Source organism: Chinchilla lanigera, unplaced genomic scaffold, assembly GCF_000276665.1.
Source record: "Chinchilla lanigera isolate Chin_1 unplaced genomic scaffold, ChiLan1.0 scaffold00073, whole genome shotgun sequence".
Lineage (NCBI taxonomy): Eukaryota > Metazoa > Chordata > Mammalia > Rodentia > Chinchillidae > Chinchilla > Chinchilla lanigera.
The window spans coordinates 2,387,238-2,414,268 of NW_004955474.1; the positions used below are offsets into that span (position 1 = coordinate 2,387,238).

General features: G+C 40.0%; 1 protein-coding gene across 3 annotated transcripts in view; it reads right to left on the reverse strand.

Annotated features, from left to right (window-relative positions):
• Positions 1-15,162: 15,162 nt before the first annotated feature.
• The window catches only part of Nudt9 (nudix (nucleoside diphosphate linked moiety X)-type motif 9), a 35,746-nt gene continuing 23,877 nt past the window's right edge, over positions 15,163-27,031 (reverse strand). For 2 of the 3 annotated variants that reach the window (XM_013502718.1, XM_005401336.2), the window contains exons 5-8: positions 22,015-22,126; positions 20,000-20,146; positions 18,425-18,509; positions 15,163-15,523 (exon numbers count right to left, since the gene is read on the reverse strand). In XM_013502718.1, coding sequence (XP_013358172.1) covers positions 15,345-15,523; positions 18,425-18,509; positions 20,000-20,146; positions 22,015-22,126 — 523 coding nt within the window. In that variant the 3' untranslated portion in view covers positions 15,163-15,344. The remainder of the gene's footprint in view (positions 15,524-18,424; positions 18,510-19,999; positions 20,147-22,014; positions 22,127-27,031) is intronic. The other variant, XM_013502719.1, reaches the window with a different exon arrangement.

The window sequence follows — 27,031 nt, forward strand, 5'->3', positions numbered from 1 at the left end:
TGTCTACCCAAGTTTATTTCCATTCATTTATTTAAATAAACAAATGTATTTAAATAATCCTTGATGCAAGATAAAAACAGGGCTAACAGTTCATATCCAATTATGATTATGGGGGGCTGGGGATTTAGCTCAGCGGCAAAAGCGCCTGCCTGGCAAGCGCAAGGTCGTGAGTTCGGTTCCCGGTACCGGAGAAAAACCAAAAAAAAAAAAAAAAAAAGACAATTATGATTATGCTTCCTAGACCTATCTACTTGGGGAAAAAAGTGAGTTTAGCTGGAGAAAAATAAGACACAGCTCTTAATAGCTGTTCATGAATCTTGACTGTCATAAGTTTAAACAGGAAAAAATAAATTCAAGTGCTTTGTAGCCAAATTCAATTTAAAATGAAGATGATTATCCATGGCTTGATCTAACTAATTCTAGCTTTTGCGCAGTTCTGCAATTTCGTTCTGAAGAAAGAAGCTCTAAAAAATTTCTACACACTTCATTCTTTCCAAAAGAACTGTAAAGGTGAAACAGGCAGGTGTAAAGCCAGAGGTGTCATGATGGCCAGTGTGGTGAGATAAGCATTAGTGCTACTAACCGATGGTCAAAAATGTGTTGTGGGCTGGGGATTTAGCTCAGCGGCAAAAGCGCCTGCCTGGCAAGCGCAAGGTCGTGAGTTCGGTTCCCGGTACCGGAGAAAAACCAAAAAAAAAAAAAAAAAAAAAAATGTGTTGTATCCCTGGTCTTCTGACCAAGGTGATTGTGGGACAAGAGAGGAACATAATCTACAATGTACAGTGTGCCTGAGCGTCACCAGGAGAGAAAGTCTCCCAAGCTTCCACAGAGAGCAACTTGGTCAAGCAATGGTCATGACTCATCCAGACAGCTGAAACTGACAGAACTAAGAGGTGCTATATATGGTTCCAAGGTAAATCCTGAGAACACTTAACTGATCTTGATCGATAGCAAAAAATTAATTTTAATTAATACAGCTCTCACCTTAACTTGGTCTTAAATATCCAGCATTGTTTACTATAACACAGTGACACAGTGATATGCTAGCTATAAAAGAAACTCAAATCACTAACGCCTTCTGACAATTTCCAGCTACAATAAGTGACTACTGTTATAGGTTAATGGGCTGTATAGGGTTAAACTGATGGATACAGGGACCTGAAATTCTGGGACTGGGACTCTTTAGCCTACATGAACAAATTCACTTGGAATGGAAAGTACTGGAGAATGAGAGGGTATTCTCCAGGCACAGCTTCTCCAACTTCAACTGACCAACCATCACTTGCAACTACAAAACAGAAAAGGAGGAGATGTGGGGAGCAGCTGAAGCTGGAGATAGATCACACATGCGGGGCTGGAGCAAGGCTGCTCCCAAGAACAAAGAGTGAGGCACGTGAACAAGGTGTTCCAGCTGGGAGACAGCCCAAGGCAATCCATGCAAACAGATTGCTAGGCAGAGAGGTGTCACGTGACATCAACCTGCCTAGTGTATAAATAAAGGAACTGCAGTTGTTAAGCAGTCCTTTTCCTCCCATCAGAAGAGGTGTTACCTGACCTCAGCTTTCTATTTAAAAAAAAATGTGTTGTAGAAAATCTTTGTGTGGTTCAAACTCTTCTTTGGTAACTTATGGTGAAAGCTAGGTCACAAAAATACAAATGGTACCAGGTAGTTTTCTACGAGGTATAAAACAATGCCACAGTAATATGCTAGCTATAGAAGCTCTGAAGCAAAACAATAAAAAAAACTCATCCATTTCATTCCACTTAGAACATCTGACAGAAACAGAAGCTTTTAAAAACATATTTTCTTATCTGAAATGGAAAGTTTCAATCCAACCATCATTGATTATTTTATTTTTTTTCTTAGTTCATTAAATCTTCTGCTCTTAACCACATTAAATCATTAATAATTAAGTTCAATTTGATTAACCAAAATTAATTTGTCGTGTTTTCCAACTACAGAAATAGTTTTAGAAATATTTAAAATCCATACCATGTTGCGGAAAAGAATTTAACTAATTAGAACCCAAGTTTTAGAAATTAAGTTTTAGAAACCAAGTTTTAGAAATTAAGTTTTAGGCCAGGTGTGGTGGCGCACGCCTGTAATCCCAGCACTCGGGAGGCTGAGGCAAGATGATCTTTGTGAGTCTGAGAGCAGCCTGGGCTACAACATGAGCTCAAGGCCAGCCTGAACTGCATAGCGAGACCCTGTATCAAAAAGACCCCCCCCCAAAAAAAAAAAAAGAAATTAAATTTTAGAAACCAAGTTTTATAATTAGAAATTACAATTGGAGTTATTAATTAAACTTAAAATATATTTGACCCTCAAACAACTTTAAAATGTTCCAGAGTAAGGAAAAATGATTTTAATGTTAGGACACCACCTAAATACTTACTACAAAATTTTTATTTAAAATTAATTTTCATTTTGAAAGGAAAATATTAATAATAGAAAGTTTCAAACTTCTGTTTTACTCCCAGATGACATATTATGGGCATACTTCAATATTCTTGGTGGTTACAATTTTTAATTATTAGTTGGTTGGAATAAAGAACTACTCTGACCCCAACCAAGGAGATGAAGTTATTATCTTAGTAATCAGAACTTAAGTCTACCTCTGTGAAATTGAAATACTTCAGAAGTTGGAATTCCCAGTATGAAACCAAGGCTAGGTTCAAGGATCGGTCCAGCTCAGCTTTGAATTATGTGACTCATATCACCCATGACCATGAAGGCATCAGTGACATGGCTTAAATAGTTGAAGGACACAGAGATCCTGGGAGAGTGCTCTGCTTCCTGAATGTGTTGCTCCCAGGGCCGTCTGAAGCAAAGGTAATTAAAGATACATAACGTGGTCTGATTCTACTATATTAGGTAGGTAAAAGAATATGAGATATTCTTGTGTTAGATAATGTAATGATTTCTACCAGGTACCCTTAGGAAATGAAGAAGGAACTTTAAGAGTCTGAATCATGAAGGAAGAAAAATACAGTACTTGGGAAAAACATGAAAAAGAATAGGGAGGGGTTGAGTTGCCTAAATTCAAGTAAAGTAAAATAGCAAATCAGAGTTTTCAATATACACAAGATAGCTGGAGAAGGATTTATCTATAAACTGATGTTCCTCAGATGCTGGAAACATCTTAACAAGAATGTGGTAAAATTGTTTTTCTCCCCACATCAAATTCCAGGGTACAGTGATTTGGGTTGACACTTTCAAGGTAAGTTAATTTGAATCAAATATGATTTTTTAAAATGTAAAACGTTTAGTCTCAGAACCAGCCAGCCAGGAAAGACCATACTGAGTTGCTGTAGTGAATTTACTCCTGTTATGCTTATCCTCTACCTGTTATGCCTGACGTGATCTCCTTCCTCCTTCCTGAGAAACTGGAATTGCCAACAACAGCATCCATAGCGTATGTCGTTTCAAGGTGGTACAAGCTCCGGGGGGATTTTGTGTGTGTTACATAAAAATGATCCTCTCATTTCAGCCAATGATGATCAATCCCAATAAACACTGAGCAACATTGATACTTGTGTATAGAGATGACAAACTTAACATCAGGGGCCAAAGAGACACAGGCTGAACTGTGAGGTTATAAGGAAGAGTCGGAGGGAGGAGCTGGGTTATGAATAAAATGATGCAGGTTTTGTCTGAAGTGTTTTAAAGTGCTCTTCTAGACTTACAAAATCCAACTCTGGAGGCAGCGTTCAGCCTGACCACTAGCTGAACGTCTCTGCCTCAACTATCTACTTACAATGGAAGTTCAGATGTAGCAGAGAACTGGACGTGACCTCCTACCCTTCAATTCCAGGCTCTCCCTTCAGAATGAAATGTCTCATCTTCGCTGGGCTTCTGAGCGCTGCCTGTGCCCTGCCCGTCCCTGTGAGTACTCCTTCCTCCGAGGCCGGCTCAGTTTCACATTTGGAGTCTTCAAAGTTCTGGCCCAGAAAGCATTTCCTGTATCTTTTCATTTCCTGCAAAGAGCAAAACAGCGTCCAAGAAAGTCAAGGGATTAGGAGTTCAGTCTTCCTCAGCTCAAAGCTCTGCCCAGCACAAATCCCAGCCCCACAAGCACTTCGCTATCTGAGCAGCCTTGGGCAAGGAGCTAACCCACTACATCCCTGTCTATACCCCAGAGTGGTGTGGACACAATACAAATGCATCTCAAGCGATTAAGTCTTAATGTACACACGGGAAGCTCTCAGCAAATTTAGCAATATACGAGTATTCTGCAGTGACCCCAATTTAAATTAAGCATCTGAATTGAGTTGCATTTATAACAACCTTGCCTAAAACCAGCTCAGGTTGTCTTAATTTTTTTTTTTTTATTTTAAAGAGAATTTTAAAAATCAAAATAACAACAGGATAGGTGGGATAACTGTACTGCTGGTGCCTGCTGGTTTACTGAAAGGAACAGTTACTGTTTAAATTTTTTTTGACCAATTTTGCAGCCCAGGTTTTCTTAAAAGCCTCTGTAGAAATGCCGACTCTACATACTAATCTAAAAATATCTACGTACTTCCTTTTAGATTTACTTTTATAGAAAGGAACATTTAAGACTACCTACACTCATTATTAATGAATGTAAAAAGAATACTTAGTGTTATACTTGAGTCCAGGACACAGATAAATTTTAAACATATAGTTAAGTCTTCAAAAGTCCGAGTTTGTAAAACCAGATTTGCATAACAAGTTATATTCATATATTGTACCCCTGGACACCAAACTTAATTTGATTCTTTGGACCACAGTCCTTTCTTCCAAAGTTGATAAGTTTTGTACGGTTTTGTTTCCAATGCTGGGGGTCAAACCCAGGGCCTCACACATGCTAGGCAAGCACTCTGCCACTTACACCCCCAGCCCTGACAAGTATTGTTGTTTGTCTAGAGCGCCAAACAACTCATGTGGTTTTTCGCTTTATGCTCCTAAAAATATTACAGTATATTTCATTAATCCTCCTATGTACTTTTTCTTATTTTGAAGTATCTCCAAAATTGAGATGTGTCCTACCAACATGATGTGACAAAGTATTGTGTCAGTTTAACAGGATCCTTTTCCTTTTTTGGTGATATATGAAATGACGGTGCATTTTACAATGAGCGCAACTTAGAATATATGAAATGCAGTGATCTCAGAGCACCATTAACTTCCCCTTTACAGACCTTTCGCCATTCATGGTTTCCAATCTATGTAATGAGATCTATAAATCCAACCTGTGTTTATTGTAGTCTAAATATGTAGCACATCAACCAGTCAAAAACCCCTCTCCTCTGCATATTTTATAACAAAGGAGCTTTGAAAGGAGCGAGGGATCTTTCAAAAGTTGTGTTTGGGGATACAAAAGTTTACACTCCCATACTCCCTTCATTCTGAACTTACAAAGGCTGAAAACTAGAATGAGAACACTGCTGATACAATATGTAATTAATCTTCAGAAATGTAAATACGAGTATTCTTTGGAGATCAGTTTAAGGTAAAAAATACTTCATGTTCTAAATAATAAGACAAAATAAATTCAGCATCTCCCTATTAGATAGTCAACTGCTTTTTATTTCAGAGGTGAAGCTACCTCACTGAAGGTAGAATGTTCAACAGAGGGCCAGGGATATAGCTCAGTGGCAGAATGCCTGCCTGGCAAGTACAACATCCTGAGTTCAATTCCCGGTACCAAAAAACAAAAACAAAAAACAGAATACTCAACAGAGGCTTCTTACCTATTCACATTTAAAACCAAATCTCTTCAATGGATAATTTATCGATTGTGCTGTGCTGTTTGACCTTGCTTCTGTTATTTTACAAGCTTGACCAATCTGGAGGAAGCTCCAGCGCACAGGTAAACTTCTAGTTGCATTTTCAAATGACACACTATTTTAAAACTTTTTACAGTTGACTAACATCACTGCCATCATGTTCTTTCTAGAGATTTAACTTTTACCCATCACAAGTACCTCCAGTTTTTCCTCAGACCCTATTTCCCCAGCTTCCACAACCGCCCTTGGTAAGTATGAATGGGTTTGGGGAAATCTCAGATTTATTAGTTTGATGACAGTTATGAAATTTTCCAAATTGTTCTACAAAAATATGAGCTGATAAGTCACCAGGCATCAACTACTCCTTTTCCTCTCCCTTGGAGGCTTGCGGGGATTAACAAACTCCCCTCAAATCATCAGTGACCTCTTCCAGTATCTCTCTGCACTTGCCCAGAAAGGTGTTTATGTTGAACTGATTACTTCAGTGATAAGCCTACTTTTCATAGAAAGAACACTAAGCTGTAACATCTGTTCTTTTGTTGAGTTATCTTACTGCTTTCTTTTCACTAAAAAGTTTTCCCCAGCTTTTTATAACTTTTTCTCCAAGTCAAGCAGTACAATCATTTTACTTTTCTTGGAAGATACTCTCAATCCCTCCTAATACCTGGAATTGTATAACTTTCCTTCAGTAAAGCTCAGGACAGCGCTAAATACATGAATTTTCTTTAAATATGACCTTTTCTGTAGGTAGAAACAGAGAACATTCTCTCAGCTAATATTTACCATATTATGTACTGCATAACAGGGTCAAGAGTGAGCTAGAAATACAAAAGGCGTAAGTTTATGGTCTGATTAGGAAGATGGGTTCACAAATGAAAAATACCATGAAGTATGATAAATGCTTCTGGATGCAAATACAAAGCCAGGTTAGGCTGTGAGTGAATCTACAGAGGAGACAGTGCCCACCCAAGCCAGGTCCCGAAAGCTGAGAGGTAGGTGTGCCCTTCTCCACAGGGCACTCAGCACCTGGAACAGAATGACCCACGGAATGGGGCTGCAGCTTGGGGCAGGGCCACATTCAGTTTGGATGGTAAGAGATGGTGTTTTGAAAAGATCATACCCTGGGGCTGGGGATGTAGCTCAGTGCCATAGGCGCTTGTCTGGCAAGCCTGAGGTCATCAGTTTGATTCCCAGTACCAAAAAAAAAAGAAAAGATCACACACATTTTAAAATAGCATCTTGCCTCATTTCTTGCCTGATCTGCCACTTTAAAAATACAAACATTATTTTTCACCATTTCATATATAAATGTAATAAATGCCTCCTATATATTGCATTTCAAACTGTATGTAATTTCTCTCAACTGTAATTAGTCTTTGGGAATTTGTCACTAAATTCTTCATGGAACATTTCTTTAATGTCTTCACATATCAAACCCTAGCTGATCTCTAAATACTCACATTTACAATTAATTGCTAATTACTTTGGTTCTAGTCAGGAACAGGTGCATTATTTCTTCTTTCTGAAACTGATTTGTTTTAAATTAAATGCTTATGTTCTGGCTTATAAGTAGAAATTCCCATTAACATCTTTCTTTGTGGGTGCTTTGTGTTTGTGTGTGTGTGTGTATGTGTGTGTACACGCGCACATACATGTACATATGCAGTCAAAAATTTATTCTCAGCTGAGCATGGTGGTGCATACGTGTAATCCCAGCAGGTGGGAGGCTAAGGTAGGAGGACTGCCATGAGTTGAGGCCAGCCTGGGCTACATAGTGAGTTCCCGCCAGCCTGAACTGCATAATGAGATGCTGTCTCAAAAAAAAAAGAAAACAAAAATCCCAAATGGCTCAATACTAAAGAATAGAATTATAGGGGCTGGGGATTTAGCTCAGCGGCACAGCGCCAGCCTGGCAAGTGCAAGGTCCAGAGTCTGATTCCCAGTACCGGAAAAAAACAAAAAGACAAAAAGAATAGAATTATATTATCTAGGATATCAACAGATTAGAGAAAATTTACTACCAACAGGTACTTACAGTACAATGATGAAATGCACTGTTACTTACAATTGCTGTCCCATCAACCTCTTACATTTAAAATGATGCAAGTTGATGTAGCCAGCAAAATCACTAGTGTTTGAAAAGAAACTCTTCCTACCGCCAGATGGCAGAATAGCACTAAAAGCAAAGAACTGCTGTAGAGAAACCGGTGGATTTGCAAGCGCTATCAACACTGATACACAGTATCTGGCTTCTTAAGCAATATAACCAAACTTTTTGGAAGAAAAAAAAATTACACAGAATGCTGTGATTTCTAAGGGCAGTATCTTTTCTAATGCTCTCCCAATCCTAGGCACACGTTTTGCACGGACGGATGAACGGACTGACAGGAGTAAATGAGGAAAACCTACAGGAAATGATTGAGGACTGTTTCATTCACGATTTACTTTTTTCCTTTTCGTAGATACCAATTCCTCTTCCTCTTCCTTACAATCCAAACCAGGTAATTATACTTAAAGCTTCTTTTAAGCAAATATTTAAATAAAAAATAAAAACTTGAAGAGCTTTAGATTGTAAGTGAATTGGATACCAAGAATGATTCGCATGACTAAGTTTGAGGAACCATCAGTTAATGACTGACAGTTTGTCAGATTTGGACAATGTAGTGTACACAGCTCACCCCTGAAAACTGAACTACCAACCTGAAACTTTTGGTGACTGCACGGAGTAAATTCAGAGGCCAGTACAAGCATTGAAAGCGGTCTGGAGATGTAAGGTTCAGGTTTGCTCTTCAGTATACTGGAGTAATTAGACCACTTTGAGCCTCCCAATAGTGAAATGGGGTGATTCAAAAGACCGTTTCACCTCTAGAATGTTATGCTTACATTTACGATTCACGGGGGGAAAAGTACATTCTTACTGAATCATACTCTGTCCTAGGAGCCTTTGAACTAGTTTAAGGTTATGGTCATAATCTACAAGCATGTTTAAATTTTGCTTTTCCTAAGATTTTACTGAATTGATACGATGAAAATGACTCAGTCAAAAATCAAATGTAAGTTGTCTAGAATCCAAATGATAATCTCATTAAAATTAAAGGAAATAACGATGGATTTCTTTTTATAAAAATGCTATCTAAAAGCATAGTGCTTTTTTCAACCCAGCAAGCATAGGCTGAACAATCTTCACAAGAAATCCCTGCTGCTTAGAGTCCACAAAAGAAAATATGGGGGGCTGGGGATTTAGCTCAGTGGCAAAAGCGCCTGCCTGGCAAGCGCAAGGTCATGAGTTCGGTTCCCGGTACCGGAAAAAAAAAACAAAAAAAAGAAAAAAAGAAAAAAGAAAATATGGACTATATTTTCCAAGATAAGTTTAAAAAGGGTTGCAAAGAAGGGTACTTGAAGTCTTGATGAATATGAATCTTGATGGTATTTTATTAATGCTAAGAATTCTAAAAAGCATGTTTTCATTTACCTAATTTGAAATTGTAACACACACACACAAATAGTTTAAATGCTGAATTGTAACTCCTTGATTAGTTTATGTTTATTTTGTTCCAGGTCCTGACACCTAATGATCTTTTAACGGTAAATATATTTTTCCCTGTTAATGTACAGTCTATAGCAATATTACATTCAATATCCTTTATGATAAGAGTTCACACTGAAAATTACTACCTTTATGAGTACAACTCATTTGGACACAAAATAAAGCACAGCAGTTAAATTCAAAGCCAAAAAACAATCTCAATGCACGAGAAGAGTTCTATATTCATTTATTCAATTCCTCCAAACTATAAACCAAATCAATTTCTTCTATGGATGAGAGTGAGTGACAAGTCATTTAGGATTTAGATTTAGGATTATAGAACAAATGGCTTTAGGAAAGACAAAATAGATTTGGCTATTTTTACTAATGAAGAATTAGCACAAATATATAACACATTAAACATTATCAAATCTAAATTCCAGCATGTTTTTAATAAACATCGCATAATTCAACTTTTTAATGAGGTGATTTACTAGTACAATAAATTACTCCAAACCTTAGTTTATGAAAATGTAAGAGTAACTTGAATAGTTACAAAAGATAGTACTAAAAAATCCCATTCTTTTGTCTAAACTCACTTTTCACACAGACATTTCTGAAATCAGAATGAATCTCATGATCTTGAAACAATCTAGGATTTTTTTCTTAAAAATGCTGTTATTAATGAAATAGAACATTGTATTACTAATAGTGTCTTAGAATGAGGGATGTAAGGTATTTCTTCCTAGAGGGAAGAAAATTAGGCTTTAATCACTTGTGTTGCCTGACATAAAACTTTTCAGAAGTCATTAATACAGACAGATTAAAGTTACCTGGAGGACCATTTAAACACACCAGAAAACTGAAAGTAAAAACAGGTAGTCTCTGAGCCTAACAAATAAAAGCCGAAGTCTTGGAGGTCAAATGCCTGGTGCTGTTCCCCAACCCACTCTGTATAAAATGAACATCACAGTTCATTTCCAAAGGGCAAATCATAAAGCTCTAGCATACCTCTAACGCAAAGTGCCTGAGGGACTACCCAGAATGATTACTGGCAGGTAACTATGAATTAAAGTTCCTCTTTACATCCAAGCACGGCTGAGGCTCCTAATCTCATCCTCGATCCTAACCTAGATCCTAAACTCACCTGTACAATTAAATTAGCTGTGTGATCGGGACGAATTTAACCGAGATCCCTTCTCGTGGCAATGTTTTCCAAGACAGCTGCCTCATTCGAATTACCAGCGCTTTTCAAAAGCACTGTTGGCCGCAACCTATTCTGGGAAAGGATCCTGACAGAACATACAGAACGGTCATAGCCACATGGCGATGAGGGTTTTCTCCTCTCGCCACTCCTACTGAAGGCAGAGGGTAGGAAAGGACGCTCTAAAAGAACAAGCACTACCTTGGAGCACTGTTCTTACCTGACAACTACCAAGGTCGGCAATGTCTAGAATAAACGCTCTTGCATATATTCTGGGGCCCACAGCTCTCCAAGTAAAGGGAGTCACCCTTATGTAGTGCGGTTGATTTCTCGGGCTGGCTGCTGAGCCCTAAACAGAAGAACCAGGTAGAAACTACAAAACAGTACTTTTCCAGTAAAGCAGCTTGTGCAAGCAAACCCTTGAGACAAAGTATGTATTCGAAGCTGCACTGAGATTCCGACTCAAGCGTCACTCAGCAGGCAATGTGCGTCCCTGGTGAAATGCAGCACTTGTATGAAGGGAACCCTGGGTGTTTCTTAACCATTCAAATCTGCTGTCTAACTTTCAAATGTTGTGAGCACAGTTACAAAACAAGGAAACGTTGCTGTGAACTAAATGAACTTATAGCTAAGTATTGCATCTTTGTTTTAAAATCTTACATCATGTAAACAAAATACTACACAATAGTATGGGAGTAATTTTTCAAAAAAAAAATTTTTGCATATAAACTATTTCAGCTTACCCATGCACTAAACTGAAGATGAGCATGTGTAAACACTATATTGTCTCCCTACTGTAAGAACCTGAAAAAGTAAATAAAATCTGAAAGGTACAATAAATATTGTGAAAGGGAAAGGAACTGCTCAAAAGGAAAGCATAACTGGAACGAGGGAAGTGAGAAAAGATAGAAGTGAAAAAATATATATATACACACAAGATAGCTAAGATAACTGTACTACTAATTTCTATTGATTTATTGAAAGGAACAACTCATGTTTAATTGTTTAATCAATCTTACATACCTATATCTGGTAATCTGAGCAACTACTCTGAAGATAGTATGTAATACAACCACTGTTCACTTCCTATCATCTTGTTTTGAAATTCTGTATCATTTTTGTTTTTGTCTTTTTGTTCTTTTCTCTTTAAATAAATAAAAAAAGGATCAGTTCAAAATAAACCTCCTGATAGTATTGATCATTGATTTGTCTTCTTTCACAGCTGATCACTTCTATCTTGAACCAACTGAGGGTAAGTCTATTTATCTTTATGCTGTTATAAACTACAAATTTACTGAATGAACTGAAGATAATATTTTTATTTTTATATTTTCAGGGCTTCGTTGGGGTAAGATTTTATTTTTATGATTTTACTGATGAAAGTAACACTCCGTGTCAGGAAAGGTAAGAGTAACTCCTCTGAAGTATAAAAGCTTACGGTAGGTCAACCCAACTGATCTATCCAATTAGGTCTCATGAGTCTCAGTTTCCCCTGAGACCTTTAAATTTACATTTCTACAGGTCCTTAAAAAGGTATTCTTCTCAGAATGCCCACCGTTCTCTCACAAAGTTTGTTTACAGAAATATATCCAATATTAGTTTAAGAAATTTCAAACACTAAAGTCTACCTCCAGCTTACTTCTATTTCATGGACAATTCATAGTAAACAATGAAAACAACCTACTGTAAAATTACCAGACCCAGTGGGAGCTGACTGCAAGGCAAGTGAATACACCTCCTAACACAGGGCATCAGCTTGCTTGGCGGAAAGCTGCAAACTTTATTTTACGATTAAAATTACATATAGTATGTGTTTAGTTAATCTACCAAGACATAAACTGATGAATCAAAGTATTTTCAATCCTAGTGTGAGAATCCCAGCAGTTTCCCTTCCAACAAGTTGCACTGCCCTAAAGCGCTGACTTAGTGCTTCCTACTACTTCAGACACTTGAACCAGGCTGTCAGAGGCCACATGAGACACATGAAGCTCCTTGCTTCAGAAAAGACAGCTGGTTCAATTTATCAGCATTTAAATGTAACAGAACTACATCATTTCCTACCCCTAATCCACACAATCATATTCATATTAACACATCAGCAATAAAATAACCATAAAATGGGACAGATGGGTCGGGGTGAGGAAGTAATTACTGTGAAAATGTCTTCATATAATAACTATAATCTGCATTGTCTATTTCAACAGAAATGATGCCATCGCTATGATGCCAGAAGTTATGCATGGTGAGTAAATGTCCAAATATCTCTCAAGCGCTACTGTGCATTACTTTTAAGACAATTATGCCCTTAAGTACATTTAGCATATTTGCGTTTGAAATGCTTTAGGGGGCTCAAGAGCAGCTGCTGGAAAAGCAAATACTGGTTGTTCAAATACTGATTGAATGCAAATGCTGACTTATTCTAAGATTCAGGTCAAAGGAACTGCCTCTGTGACAAACTCATGTGAGCAATCTCAGCAATGCCATCCCATCAGGCTCGGCCCTTACGTCTCAAGTCACAGTTACTGTGGCTGATACGAGCACTGTTTGTGGAACATAAGCTTCCCAACTGCACCCTAAAGTAACAGATCACAAAAGATTCATAATCCCAAGAGGGAACAGACAAAAAATAGATTCCAGACCTAGGAAGACAGAGATTCAAATCCAAGCTGGGTTCTTTACTAGATAAAACCCTAGACAGCATTTCAAACTACTTATTTCTCCATCTGTAAAAGAGTAATACCACCCAATTCACAGGACACTTATGAAAATTCTGATATAATACAGATATTCATTAAATGTTATCTATTATCACTTATTTTACTACATGTCTCTAAAGAAAAACAAAGAATGTCCTTTATACCTAAGACGTGAGAATGCCAATGAGGAAGGGAATATTACCTGGTGACACAGAAGCACGTGTACTCTGGAAAGGTCTTAAGCTAATGTTTTCATCTGGTTTTTCCTATTCAGATGGTGCTGAATATTTACAGTTATCAGAAGATTATATGTTTCTAGCTCATCTACAAATGAAAGTTTTATCATTTTTCATACTCTTTAAAAGTTCCAGGGAAAACTCCAAAATACAACAAAGAATTTGTGACCTACACACCGGTCATTTGTTTTAGTCATACTTTAAATAAAATTTTAACATAATGCAACATCTTTATTACTTTCAGTTTAAATATATCAAAACTATGAAACATAAATAAATGCCATTTTTCATGAAGGTGCTCACATTTTCCTGAGAGCGTCTCTAAGTAGTGTCAAGTTCAGTGAATCCTATTTCACGCCAGAAGGAGAAATTTCTTCTTGCTAGTCTGACAGTCAAAGCTCTTTCCTGCTGAGGCAAGGTCCACAACCTCCCACCCCTGGGGAAGTCACCCTTATCAAGTGTTTAAGTCTCTTACATAACTAATTAGGAACCTCTTCCAACAGGTTCAAGGTATCCTGAAATCACACATGTAAATGTTTCTCAGCAAACCTTTATGGTGGACTAAGGGGGAAAGACCTCCTGGCAGTTCAGTTCAGGGTTACCAACAAAAAAGTTCTAATAGCTGATCAATAAAAACCAAACCAAAGCAACAAACGTTTGCCTTCACCTAGTTCTGTTCTCAAGCTTCAAAATCCCTTTCTCAAACATCTGAAGAGAACTACCACGTCTCTTCTCCCCCAGCCTCCTTCCCTTCGGACGTCCCAGCTGTATTCCACCTGGAATGAACAAGCGTGACCGCTCCTTCGCAGGGAGACGGGAGCTGGAACTGCGGGACTTCTCAGTGGCTCTCTTCGGCCTGGATGTGGTGCACAGGTCCACTGGGACAACACAGGGTTATTTTTCTTTCCCCTTCCTTACTTCCAAGAGACAGACACTGGACACCAACCTTCTGCTTTCTGGACTTAGAATGTTAATCACATATCTCTGAAAAACTTACTTCCACCTTAACACTCCCTAATAAAAACACTGGCCAGGTGTGGTGGCATAGGCCTGTAATCCCAGCAGTCCGGAGGCTGCTGTGAGTTTGAGGCCAGCCTGGGCTACAAAGTGAGCTCAAGGCCAGCCTGAACTACACAGTAAGAACTTGTCTCAAAAAGACAAAAAATGAACAAAAAACAAAAGCAGCACTGTCAGTCACAAGGGCCACCCTCAGACTCTGCCTGACCTCCATTCCTTTCTATTCCGTTCTACACCCATTTTTAATCCATTTGTGGCACACAGAAGGTGTAACACAATAAAATTTCCAAATTACTAACTCCCTGGACAGATTAAGTTTAGGATTTCTTAAAATGAGAATATGAACTCTCCTTCGTTGGTCCTGACCTTGGCTAAAGGAATAGGTGTAAGTTAGGACACAGATGACTCAGTCAAGAATACACAAAGTTTTCACCTTTTTCAGATTAACAGGACAAAAAGAACTAACAAGAACTAGATGGAAAGCAGAAGTTACAGTCAATGGGGAACTCGTTTTTATTCTAGTTACAATTTGTCGAAGAGCAGCAGTTATTTAAATTTGGTCTACGGCATGCTTAAATAGAACAAGTACAGGGGCTGGGGATTTAGCTCAGTGGCAAAGCGCCTGCCTGGCAAGCGCAAGGTCGTGAGTTCGGTTCCCGATACCGGAGAAAAACCAAAAAAAAAAAAAAAAAAAATAGAACAAGTACAAAATATTACTGTATCAAGTCCTTTTGGCCAGAAAGAGGAAATTTTATCACATTCACTCATTTTATTCTGAACCTCCTGGATATAAACATTCTGAATGTGACTGAAATGGTCTCTGGGTAACCTCGCCAGTGCTGTCCCCACACGAGCTGTAACTCTTCTCCTCAGGACACGCTCCTGACGGCCTCTCAGGCCTGCAGCGCAGCCTAGGGCCCGTGGCGGTCGGCTTCCGCGTCCTCGCTCCAGTGTGCATCTCGCTTCTCTGCCACGAGGCGAATGAACTGCGCGTGGCTCGCGTACAGCTTCAGCTTGTCGCTGATGTCCACCCATTTCACTTTGCCAGCATCGTCCCCGGCTTCCAGGGCAAGATTGTCCATGATCTCACCTGGTCATTAGGAAACCACCGTCAAAAACACGAATTTTCTTTCTCTGCACAATGTTATATATTCAAGCAACACCACAGCAGACACGAAATAGGAGGTATTTATGATTACATTTATACATACACATCAGTGTGTTATTAAAGTATTTCTCATTATAATTATTAAAAAGCAATGTAAGTGCTCTTGCAGGAATACAAGTGGCACATTTCTACCGGACAATTTGGCAATGTTTATCAGGTGTTTTTAGAAGGAAATGCACACTCCTGGGTAATGAAATAATAATTTTAAAATATTTTCCCCTTTACATCACCTATTTTCTAATGACTTTCAGTTACTTTTACTGCATAATAACCATCTTCATAAAAAGAACTAATTTACATTTCAGCACACAGAGTTCCAATCCCAATGCCTAAATAATAGTTCTGTGCATGTCCTCACTGCGCCTGCATCTAGCCAGCAGCGAGGAAACGAAGCACAAAGCCAACCTGAAGGGCTGCGGTGGGGCTCAGCAGTACAGCACTTGCCGAGCAGGCACAGGGCTCTGGGTTCCATCCCCAGCATTGCAAAACGAAGAGAAGGGGGACGGAAGCATCGGGTCATCTAAGTGACAACTGCCTCTAACGTCATTTTTCCGAGTCAGAATTAATGTCTACAATGTTCTTTTACTTGTCCCTCAGGTCACCTAGTAAATGATACAAAATGAAAGAGAGAAAGTCTGACATGGAGCGTTCAGGACTCAGCACTCCCATCTATACAACAAGGAAAGAGGAGAACTGAAAATCAGTAATTCCACTTAGCTCCGTCAGAGAACTGAGGGCACAGCACACACACACACCCTCTCGTTTCTCGCAGGGAGGCAGGAAAAGCATCCATTCTGAAATACGCCCACAGCATACCGCCTTCACGGAAAACCAGTTTACCAAGGCCTAGCGGACCTCCGGGAGGGCAAATACCCAACCGCAGCCCCCACCAGCCTTCCTAGCTGCCCTAAGGATGAGAGGAAGACGAAGAGAAGCTGAGAAGCAGGCGTGAAGATCACACCGCAGACACGGGCTCACTAAAGAACTGAGACCCACCATAAGATTCTCCTATATTCCCCTGCCTCCAAACTTACTACCAGAACGGGGAATACACTGAAAGAGGCATAGCTCAGACCCTATCAGCCTTATTAAGTAACCTCTGCCGGAGCAAGGTGTGGTGCTACATGCTTGCAATTACAGCATTCCGGGAGGCTGAGGCAGGATGATCCCAAGTTCAAGCCCAGCCTGGGCAACTTAGTGAGACCCTGTCTTAAAATTTTAAAGTTTTTTTAAAGTTTAGGTCAGTGCAAAAGGCCTGGGTTCAATGTAGAGTTCAGGACTCAGCACTCCCATCTACACAACAAGAAAAGAGTTCCCAGTACTACTCCAAAAAAGAGCTTTAGAGGAACCCGAACTTAACAGGGAAGATGGAGCCAGCATGGTGGCACACACCTGTAATCCCAGCATTCAGGTGGCTGAGGCAGAAGGATAGTTGCGAGTTCAAGGCCAGCTTGGGTTACAAAGTAAGCTCAAGGACAGCCTGAATTGCACAGCAAGGCCCTGGCTAAAAAAAAAAAAAAAAAAACAAGGAAGATAAAAACAAGGACACTAGAAGATATTTTAACTTCTGACACAGCTATAGCAAACATAAACACCTCTAACTCTTAGCCAGACAAGCATGACACCTCACACTAAAGGCCCACTTGCCTTAATTCTCATCACCAGGTAAATCATGGTTCGGCTTTCAACATAAACTACAAGTCATGTAAAAAGCCAAGGGTAGTCTCCAGAGACCAACAAGCTTAACAGCCAAACTTAGATAAGCCAAAGACTTTCAGATTATCTGAGCTTTCAGATTTCATAAGCTGTGCAATCAACCTTTGGAGGGGCCGGGGATGTAGCTCAGTGGCATAAGCACTTGCCTGGCAAGCCTGAGGTCATGAGTTTGATTCCTGGTACCAAAAAAAAAAAAAAACCATTTGGAGAAGTCATTGTTCTTAACCCTCAAAACAAAAAAATCTGTCAGTTTAAGTTGTATAAATGTGATTCTAAGTGATTTCTGTGACTTCTCCTAAGTTCTCAATACCAGAGTCTCCCCCAAGCCCAACACAGAAAAGCTCTAATGTAAAAGTGACAGGTCCTCCAGGTTCAGCCCTGAGTCCAGAAGGGCAAGTGATGTGCACGAAGTCACACAGCTCCTGAAGAAGCGAGGCGAAGAACACCCAGTTCCTGGGTCAGGCCCCACTCCACTATGCTGCAGGGAAACACCACAAACACACCTTCCCCTCAGCAACAGAACAGGCTTCAACAGAAACCCTTCAATGTGGAAAGACTTTAAGTTTTATGACAGCAGATTTCCTTCTCAGAGAAAGATTTGACTTCCCTCAATAAATTTTAAAATCCATGGAGCAGAAGTATTCATTTTAAATTGTTTTACAACTTGCAATCTTTTCGGCACTGTTCTGCGCTTTAATAAGGCGTGTCTATTACAAAAATATTCCGAAGAGTATGACAACTACAGAATCCCATTTCTTTTATCACTGCCATTCCTTCCCACCCAAATACTCAGTTGCTTGTTTTATATAAATGGAATTATGCTACACAAATAGCATGGGAACTTTACAGCACATCCTTGAAGTCCATAAATCCAAGGTTAACTTCACAAGCTAACGCCAGGTTAAAGAAATTTTAGGGGCTGGTGATAACACTTTTGAGACTACGTTCCATGAATTCCCTCAGTACCAACAGCTTTGCTTTTATACACACACTGTGCAATCCTAGAGTCAATCACTATTTGGCTTGCAATACTAACACGGTGCAGGTGTAAGGCTGCTAGGCTTAAACTGATCCTCAATTCCCATCCGTGTAATTGATAGAAATTACCTGTCTCATCATGGTAATTCACAGCTTCTGTCTCCATCCATGCATTGTCAGTGTTTCGAGGATCATCAACATATCCCTTATATATCTATTTTTAAAGGAGGCAGATAGTTAGCCAGATGTGACGGCACACATCTGTAATCCCAGCACTCTGTGGAGCTGAGGCAGGAGGATCACAAGTTTGAGCCCAGCCTGAGCAAGTTAGTAACTCAGCAAGCCCTGTCTTAAAATTACAAGGTGCTGGGGATGTAGCTCAGAGCAAAAGCCCTGGGTCCAATCCCCAGGACTCCCTCAAAAAAGGCCAGGATACAACAAGAGTGGGTAGAACAGAAGCGAATTATCATCCCTAGATTCAAAAATCCTGCTGCACAAAACTTAACAGAACTGTATGCATAAAAATAGTTACGAAGGTAAATTTTGTTTTTAACTAAAAATTTCTAAAGAGAAATGTAAATACAGAATTGTTCATGTACCTCTGACATTCCCTTGATTTAAACTTCTCAAGGAATAATATCCTTTTCTGAGGCATTCAAAAATACGTAAGACCCTCTACATCTCAGACTCTAATTTCAAATGTGACAGGGGCTGCAGATGTAGCTTAGGAGTGGAGGGCTGAGCATCTGGGGGGCCCTGCCCTCATCCCCAGGATTATAAGAAAAGGTAGAACACTCAGATTTGGGCTATGGGATTTTTTAAAAGGATCTATAATTTAAGCCCTTCTCCTTACAGTGATTCCTGTGATTATAATTTCATAAACAGAAAGGCAGATTCTTCTAGTTAAACATATGAGATCTAGATTAATATTTAAGCCAAATTCATGAAACGATTTGGATCCTACAATCCCAGCTACTGGGAGGCTGAGGCAGAAGGATTCCAAATTCAAGCCTAGCCTGGACAACTCAACTCCACCAGATCCTATCTCAAGGTAAAAGTAAATGAATTAATTGAAGACCTGGGGCTATAACTCAGTCCAAAGGTTCTGGATTCAACCCCCAGTGCCACCAAAAAAAAAAAAAAAAAAAATTGGACCTGACACAAATATGATCCAAAATATGCGGGCAACATTAATAAAAATTTTTTTAAAACATTAATAAAAAATTAAGAAATCCCAATTCTGCAAAGAAAATAAAGCATTCTAAAGAAAATCCACAAAAATAAAATCTATTCTTCCCCTTACTGGTGCACAAACACTTTATAAGGTACTTTTTTATTTTTAGAGAATATACAGACAAAACAGACGTGATATTTAAATGGTATTCCACCAGTAAAATTCTGTATCACATAATTTAAAATGTGAATGTCCTTTCAGAGAAAGTTGGATTCATTAATTTTAAAAGAAGGTTTTCTCTTGGATGGACACACAACATGTAAAAAAATGGCCTATTATATTAGCTTGTGCCTCAAGAATAACTAAGAGGAAAAAAGAGTAAATAAAAAAATTAACCTAAAGTCATCATGAATCTGTGTTTCACATTACAGGTTGTCTACTTCATTTAGGAAGGTTCTACCACATTCCAGGTGAACTTTATTTCTCATTAATCCGTAAGACCAGGCCCTACCAAGAACCACCACTCTTACCACTAGATGCTCTTGGCTGAAGAGTTTGTGTAACTGTTCCTCCAGTTTTCTCTTTTCAGCGCTGGACTTCTGTAAGGAGTTGAGAGCTTCCTCACCAAATTCTCTTTTCAGTGTGGCACTAATCTTCTCTCCCGGATCCACCATCCCCTAAGCATCACATTTAAAAGAACAAAGAAGAGCAAGGAGCCTTGATTCATTCAATGTCTACTGGGTAGTCTCGCAGGTATCCACCCTTTCTGGCTGTATCCAGATGTTCCCCCACAGCCTCATGCACTCACAGGTGGGGCTTCTCAGAGGTGACTGGATCAGGGCTAGGTGATACTGGGATTAAGGATGTGTGGTACTGGACTACTCCACGGATTGGTTTAGCAGAGTCTGGGTGTGGGTGGCACCACCCAAAAGGCCTATGGCCATGTTGGCATAAAGGAGAAAGGGGAGCTCACTGCTGCTTCACGGTTTGCTGCCTGCCGGGGACTCCTTCTCCTCTGCCACGCCACCGGGCCTGGGAGCCAGCTGACTATGAAATGAAACCTCTACAAACGGTGAGCCAAAATACACCTCTCCTTTAACATTGTGGGTGTTGGGTATCTTGTCCCAACAACAAGGAAGCAACTAAGACATCACCCTTCAATACACCAACAATGGTGACTCTCATTCCCGTGCTGTGCTTTTCTCTAAACCGTCTGCTTCTAGTAGAAGCTGTGCAGTACACCAGTGGCTGGTCCAAAGTTAGCCTCCGACAAACTGCACTAACCCAGTTCTTTTCCTAGTACTTTCCAAAGAGAGAAGGCCTGGAAGCGAAGAACACAGCAAGTCGATTCTCCTCCACTGCCTGGCGCACTCCAGCGTTCCTGGGACCCCTCACTCCCCCCTACCGGAGGCCTGCGCACTTGCTAGTAACTCCGTCCACTCCCCCACTTCAGACTCTCACCCCGACGTCACCTCGGTGGGACGTCTTCTCCAAACAGGCAGTGACTGCCTAAAACCGCAAACCCTCAGACCCTCCCTAGGAAGTTTCTTTCTACTACTTCTCTCCTTCTAATATATTTAACTTACTATCTCCTCTGTCTGTCCCACTGGAATGTGGGTCCCAAAAGACAGGAATGCTTAAATTGCTCTGTTACCTCCTCAATGCTTTAAAAAAAGGAAGATATTCAAATCATATTGAGTAAATAACTCTCAAAACTGTGTCAGTGACAAGAGTTGCCTTAGGGATCACAATTTCAAATGACGATGAAGAGATAAAATCCTATGATGGAATCATTATTATGTTACTGTAGTCAGCCTGAGTGAAATTTGGTGATTTGGTGCGTAGTAGTTAGCCTGGGCTTTTATGAGGGATCTTTAATTCTATTCCATTTTATCCTACAAAGAAAAAATTATTCTTGCAGATAGTGGTATATTTATAGAATGATCCCCACACACACTATTTCCATTTCACAATAAGGCATAAAATATAAAACCTTTTACCACACATATACATATTTTAAAAGGTCACTACCTCACTGGGATAAATTCAAACTGTAAGCCAACAAAAGTAAACTCTTCCAATGATATTTTGGAAATTTTTTAAACTACAACAATCAATAAGAGATAAAAGCTTTTTTATCATGTCTAAAGTTGCCCAAATTCAAGCATAACACTAAAATTACTACTCTGAGCTTGGAGGCGGGGTGAGACAGGACCCCACATTAGCGTGCCGACTGCATATCTGTTTCTGTGCCGTCTCTAGTGGCCTGAGCTCCCCATCACCCAGCTGCAACTGCAGAGACCTGAACACAAAGCAGGCCTAACTCCAAAGCCCATGTTCTCTCCCTAAGTCAGAAATACACTCAGATTCTAACGGCATCCTATCATGCTAACCTTGTTACCAAGGATGACACTTCCCTGCACTGACGAAAAGTCCTGAAGTGGGAAGAAACTGCAGGGAAATGGACTAGTAAAGATCCACACACTGCAACCTTGTAATAAGCAAACCCACTGCAACAATCTTAAACACAGACTGTAATGCTCACCCCTGGGATGGCCCACTCTCCACAGTCTCTCCTTTTTATTGCAACAAACTGTAAGATGTGCTTCCCAGAAACAGGGTGGGTGATTTTATTTCCACTGCTGTCCCTCTTCCACCTGTGAAGAGTAATACAGGATCGTAACTGATTTAGAACGAAGGTCAAGGCTCTAGCTCAAGCCAGAGACAAAATTATAAAAATATATCGTTCTTTGTAACAGAGTATATATATAAATTTACATCAAGTCAGCAGTTTCATCCCAAAAGACCTTTTTTTTTTTTTTTTAGAAAGACAATATATTTAGTACTGTTACGAAATAGGACCATAGCCTAATTTATTTAAACACTGTATTTTTGTAATGAAAAGTCAGAATACAAATAGCTTTTACTAAAGTGCTATCAAAAAAAAAGCTTAAAAAGAACAGAATTTAAAGAATGACTGTTGAAAAAAAAGAAAGGGAAAAACACTAGAACCCTTTTTAAAAATTACAGACAGTGAAAAGGACCTGCTGATAACTGCATTGAACAGCTCATGCTGCGTTCCCAGGTATCATTTCAGCTGGTATCTAAGCAGTCTTTTACGTCTTCATGCCCGTTTTCATAAGCAACAGAATAAACCTCACACTCTGTCCTTTAATTTTATATTCTGAATCAAGTTACATGACTTTGTAAACTGTATGTTAATTTCAGAATACACTTCTCTACCCAAGTCCCCAAAAGTGTTAATAAATCTCCTTTCTCCTTTCTAATCTCCACCTTCAATTTTTAAAATTTTCTAATGGTCTCTTAGACAAAGATCAAAATTCTGAACTTCTAATGCTAAATCCAAAAGAAAGTCTAACAATCCTCAATGTGGATGAAATCCAAAAAATAGGGTAATTGGACGTGAGTCACCAAATTTCTTTACATGGTAAGCTGACTGTCATATCCGACCCACAGTTCCTCCCCTGCAAGAGCTCAGCCTCACAGTAGAACTGAACACGTAAGTGAATAACCTGTAAGACAGGGTGGCAGCTTGATCAGGATAGTAAACAGAAATCAAAAAGTAATCAATATCTATTTTTAATATGCCAGACGGAGGAGTAACATAAGAAGGAAAACAACGCAATGAAATAATGTGTTCAAGAAACTGAACGTCAGTCAGGCGTGGTGGCACACGCCTGTAATCCCAGCACTCGGGAGGCTGAGGCAGGTAGATCGCTGCGAGTTTGAGACCAGCCTGGGCTACAAAGTGAGCTCAAGGCCAGCCTGAACTGCATAGGGAGACCCTGTCTCAAAAAGACAAAAAAAAAAAAAAGAAGAAACTAAACATCTATGTGGAGTCTGGTACCATGGGTATCAGCAAAGGAAAAGAAAAAGGCTGAGGCGAAGCAGTAGGCAAAGTAACCTATTTTTTGTTTGTTTGTTTGTTTGTTTGGTTTTTTCCAGTACAGGAATCAAACTCACGACCTTGCACAAGCCAGGCAGGCGCTGTGCCACTGAGCTAAATCCCCAGCCCCTAGGCAAAGTAATCTATATGACAAGATTCATCCAAGCCATTTGCTGGGAGGGCCAGAAAATATCTTCAAGCAGGGTACAGCAATATCCAATTTTGTTTTTTCTTTCTTTCTTTCTTTTCTTTTCTTTTTTTTTTTTTTTTTTTTTTTTGAGACAGGGTCTTGGTGTATGCAGTTCAGGTTGGCCTTAAACTGTGTAATCTACGTAGTCTAGGCTGGCCTTGAACTCTCAGTGATCCTCCTGCCTCTGCCTCCCAAGCGCTGGGGTTATAGGCCACCACAACTGGCATCCAATTTGTATTTCTGAAAGCTCATTCACTTTAACAAAAGCAAGGAGGCTGACCTGGAGGAAAGCAAGATTAGAGGCAAGAAGATCAGCCACAAGCTGTTAACCATGACCCAGACAAAAAGATGAGAAGGTCAGATAGGGAGGCTGGGAGGACAATAATGAGAGAGGAAAGGCGGCTTTATTTTTATTTTCTACAAAGGCATTTCTATAGCCCTTACTATATATCTAATGCTGTTCTAAGATCTTTAATGTATTTATCTATCCAAGACTCGAAACAGCACCACGAAGTGGCTGAATTATCCTTACGTACAGAGCTGGCAAATAATTAGCACACTGCTCACGAGGGTGTAAACCAAGACGCGACCCCAGGCACTGGGGATCCAGATTATGCTATTAATCGCTATCCATCCAAATCAAACAGCGGAGACAAGCAGCAAGGGAAGAGCGCAGGCGATGGCCCTGGCCACACACACATCTGCTGGCGCCTACTCCACATCACAGGCAAGGAAGAAGCAAAACACAGACCCAGGGCAGAGCCCCTGCTCCCCACCCAGGCAGTCACGGCCAGGGCGCAGAGATGAGCAGTGGGGAGGGAAAAGCTCCAGCAGGGAGGAGAGCCCCGGTACCATTGTCTGTGTTCTCAGGCTGCATTCTGAAGGGATTCGTTCAAGGATTTTAAGCAGGGTAGTCCTTGCTCTGTTCTTTATCAATACCGGATACATGACCAACAAAGTCAAAATAAAATTTGATACAACAGAAGCAAAGTATCATTTTAATTAACAAGCCTCATTCATATTTCTTCTTACGTTAACAGATATAACAGCTATGTTCCTGTTTCTTACTGATATTCCCTCCCTGCTGATGGTATATACATCTTCCTATCGTTAACCAAACCTGAAAAGCACATGACAGGGCCACTATTTGACCTGGTTTCTTTCTACATTAACACAGCTCATTTTGAACTTCCTGGGAATCTGAATACTTACCATTTGCCCTGCAAATTCTGAACAAGAAAGTCTGTAAAATTCTGCACTACACAATGTTGTTTTGAATCATAAAATACTTAAAAGAAAAAGGGATGGAATCTTTGCTTCAAAAGTACCGAGGTAATTATTAGGAATATTCCATAGTGAAACACAGGTCTAAAGGAAAAGTACAATATTCAGAGCCACATGTCCCTGATTCAAATCTGTAAGATTCAGGAAAGTCACCCAACCCCAGGAAGTCTCCATTTTCAAATCTAAAAATAGATACCTTTATGCCTACTTTGAGGAGGAGTTATTTTGAGAAACGAATGGAAATAAAACACCACACAGTGCCTGAAATATAGCAGTATTCTTAAAAATTCATTAAGTCTTATTGATTCTTCTTTCAACATCTTTCCTTCTTCTCATCCTTCCATTTCTCCTGCCACTCACCTGTTTAGAGCAACTTAGCAATTTGTCGATGCATGACTGAGACAACGAAGAACATCTACCCCCAAGTAAGCACAGCTGGACTCCGTCACCTGTGGCTTCTTTTGCATTCCTGGACTTTCTCTAAGCCTCAGTCCCCTACCTGTACGACGATGAATGAAGCTAAAGAAGCCTACCATTTACTAGGCGTGCGTACTAGATGATATACGCATGTATATAATGATGTATATCATCACGTATACTCAGCCACTGTGTGGCCCACTGAAGACACAGACGAGCTAACCGGACGCTGCAGGAGCTTCCTGCCACTTTGACAAAAGACCTGAGACAAGCTCTCAGCAGGGAAGGGTTACTTTGGCCCACAGTTCCAGAGGCTGCAGTCTATGGTCACTTGGGCCATCACTTTGGGCCATGGCAAGGCAATGCCCCCAGTGGGGACCCTGTAGCAGGGTCAACTGTTCCCCTCATGGCTGTATTCTGATTCATGATTACCAAGAGGACCCATAAATATGAGCTGGCTTACCGACCGCCAGGCTCAGCAGGAGACTGCCTTCCCCTGTTCTGAAATGGCCAACAACTCTAGATTCTATTTCCTCACTTTGGATTTAATATTTTCTGCAACAGAATTGTACAAAAATCAATTTGAAGTTTCATTTATCACCCACCATACTTCTAAAAAAAATCCTTCGTTTCAATCCAGCCAGTCTTTTTATTGCTGCTCAACACTGAAATACAGGCATCCCTCGGTGTCCACAGAGGACAAGGCCCAGCAGCCCACCCCACCCCAAAACCTGCGGATGCCCAGGCTTCTTACTTACGCTGGCGCAGCACCTGTGTATTCCCTACCTGTGTACATCATCTCCAGAGCAGTTACAATGCCTGATCTAATACACACGCTTTGCTACTACTGTTAATACTGTGCTAATACTCTGTTAATACTCTATACTGTAATGACAAGAAAAAAGTCTGTACTTACTCAGTTCAGATGCAACTTGTTTTTGCTAACATTTTTATCCAAGGTTAGCTGAATCTGTGAGCAGCCTGAGAATACAGACAACTAAATACAGTAGGACCTCAGTTTATGAAATTAATTTGTTCTAGAGAGGACGGCTGCATTCGTGTTTGTCATCTGATGCGAAGTTCACAAACAGAAGCAAAACTTTGCTGACTGCTTCCGCTCGCGAATTGACTTGTTCGCAAAAGAAGTGTTGTGAACTGAGGCATTACTGTATAGGTATTTCTGCAAACCTTTTCTTAGATCTTCTACTCCCTAAGATTGTAGCTCAGCTCAAATCTACCTCTTTTGCTGAGAACGGTGTTGTACACTGGTAATCCCAGAACTCGGGAGGCTGAGGCAGGAGGAGGGCTGTGAGTTTGAGGGCAGCCTGGGCTACATAGTGGGACCCTGTCTCACAAAAACATTCTGTCTCTTTTACTAAGCCTTTCGTGGGTGCTCCAGGTAACTATGGTTATGGCCACATCTAGTCTTCTTCTAAAGCATCCTGTGTCACCTATATCACACTAAATGACATTTCCATCATTACGACGACGTATGACCACGGTCCCATGTGACCATGAAGGAACTGAAAAATTCCTCTCACCTAGTGATATTACAGTGCCACGCGTTCCTCATGTGCCTGTGGCGATGCAGGTGTAAACAAGCCTAACGTGGTGCCAGGGATATAAAAGCAGAACACGCACACTTATGGACAGTACCTAATACTTAATAACGAAGGGCCACATTACTGGTTTAGGAATTTACCATACTTTGTATGTTAGTATGTACTCCTTGTACTTATTTAAAATTAATTTTTTTTTTTTTTT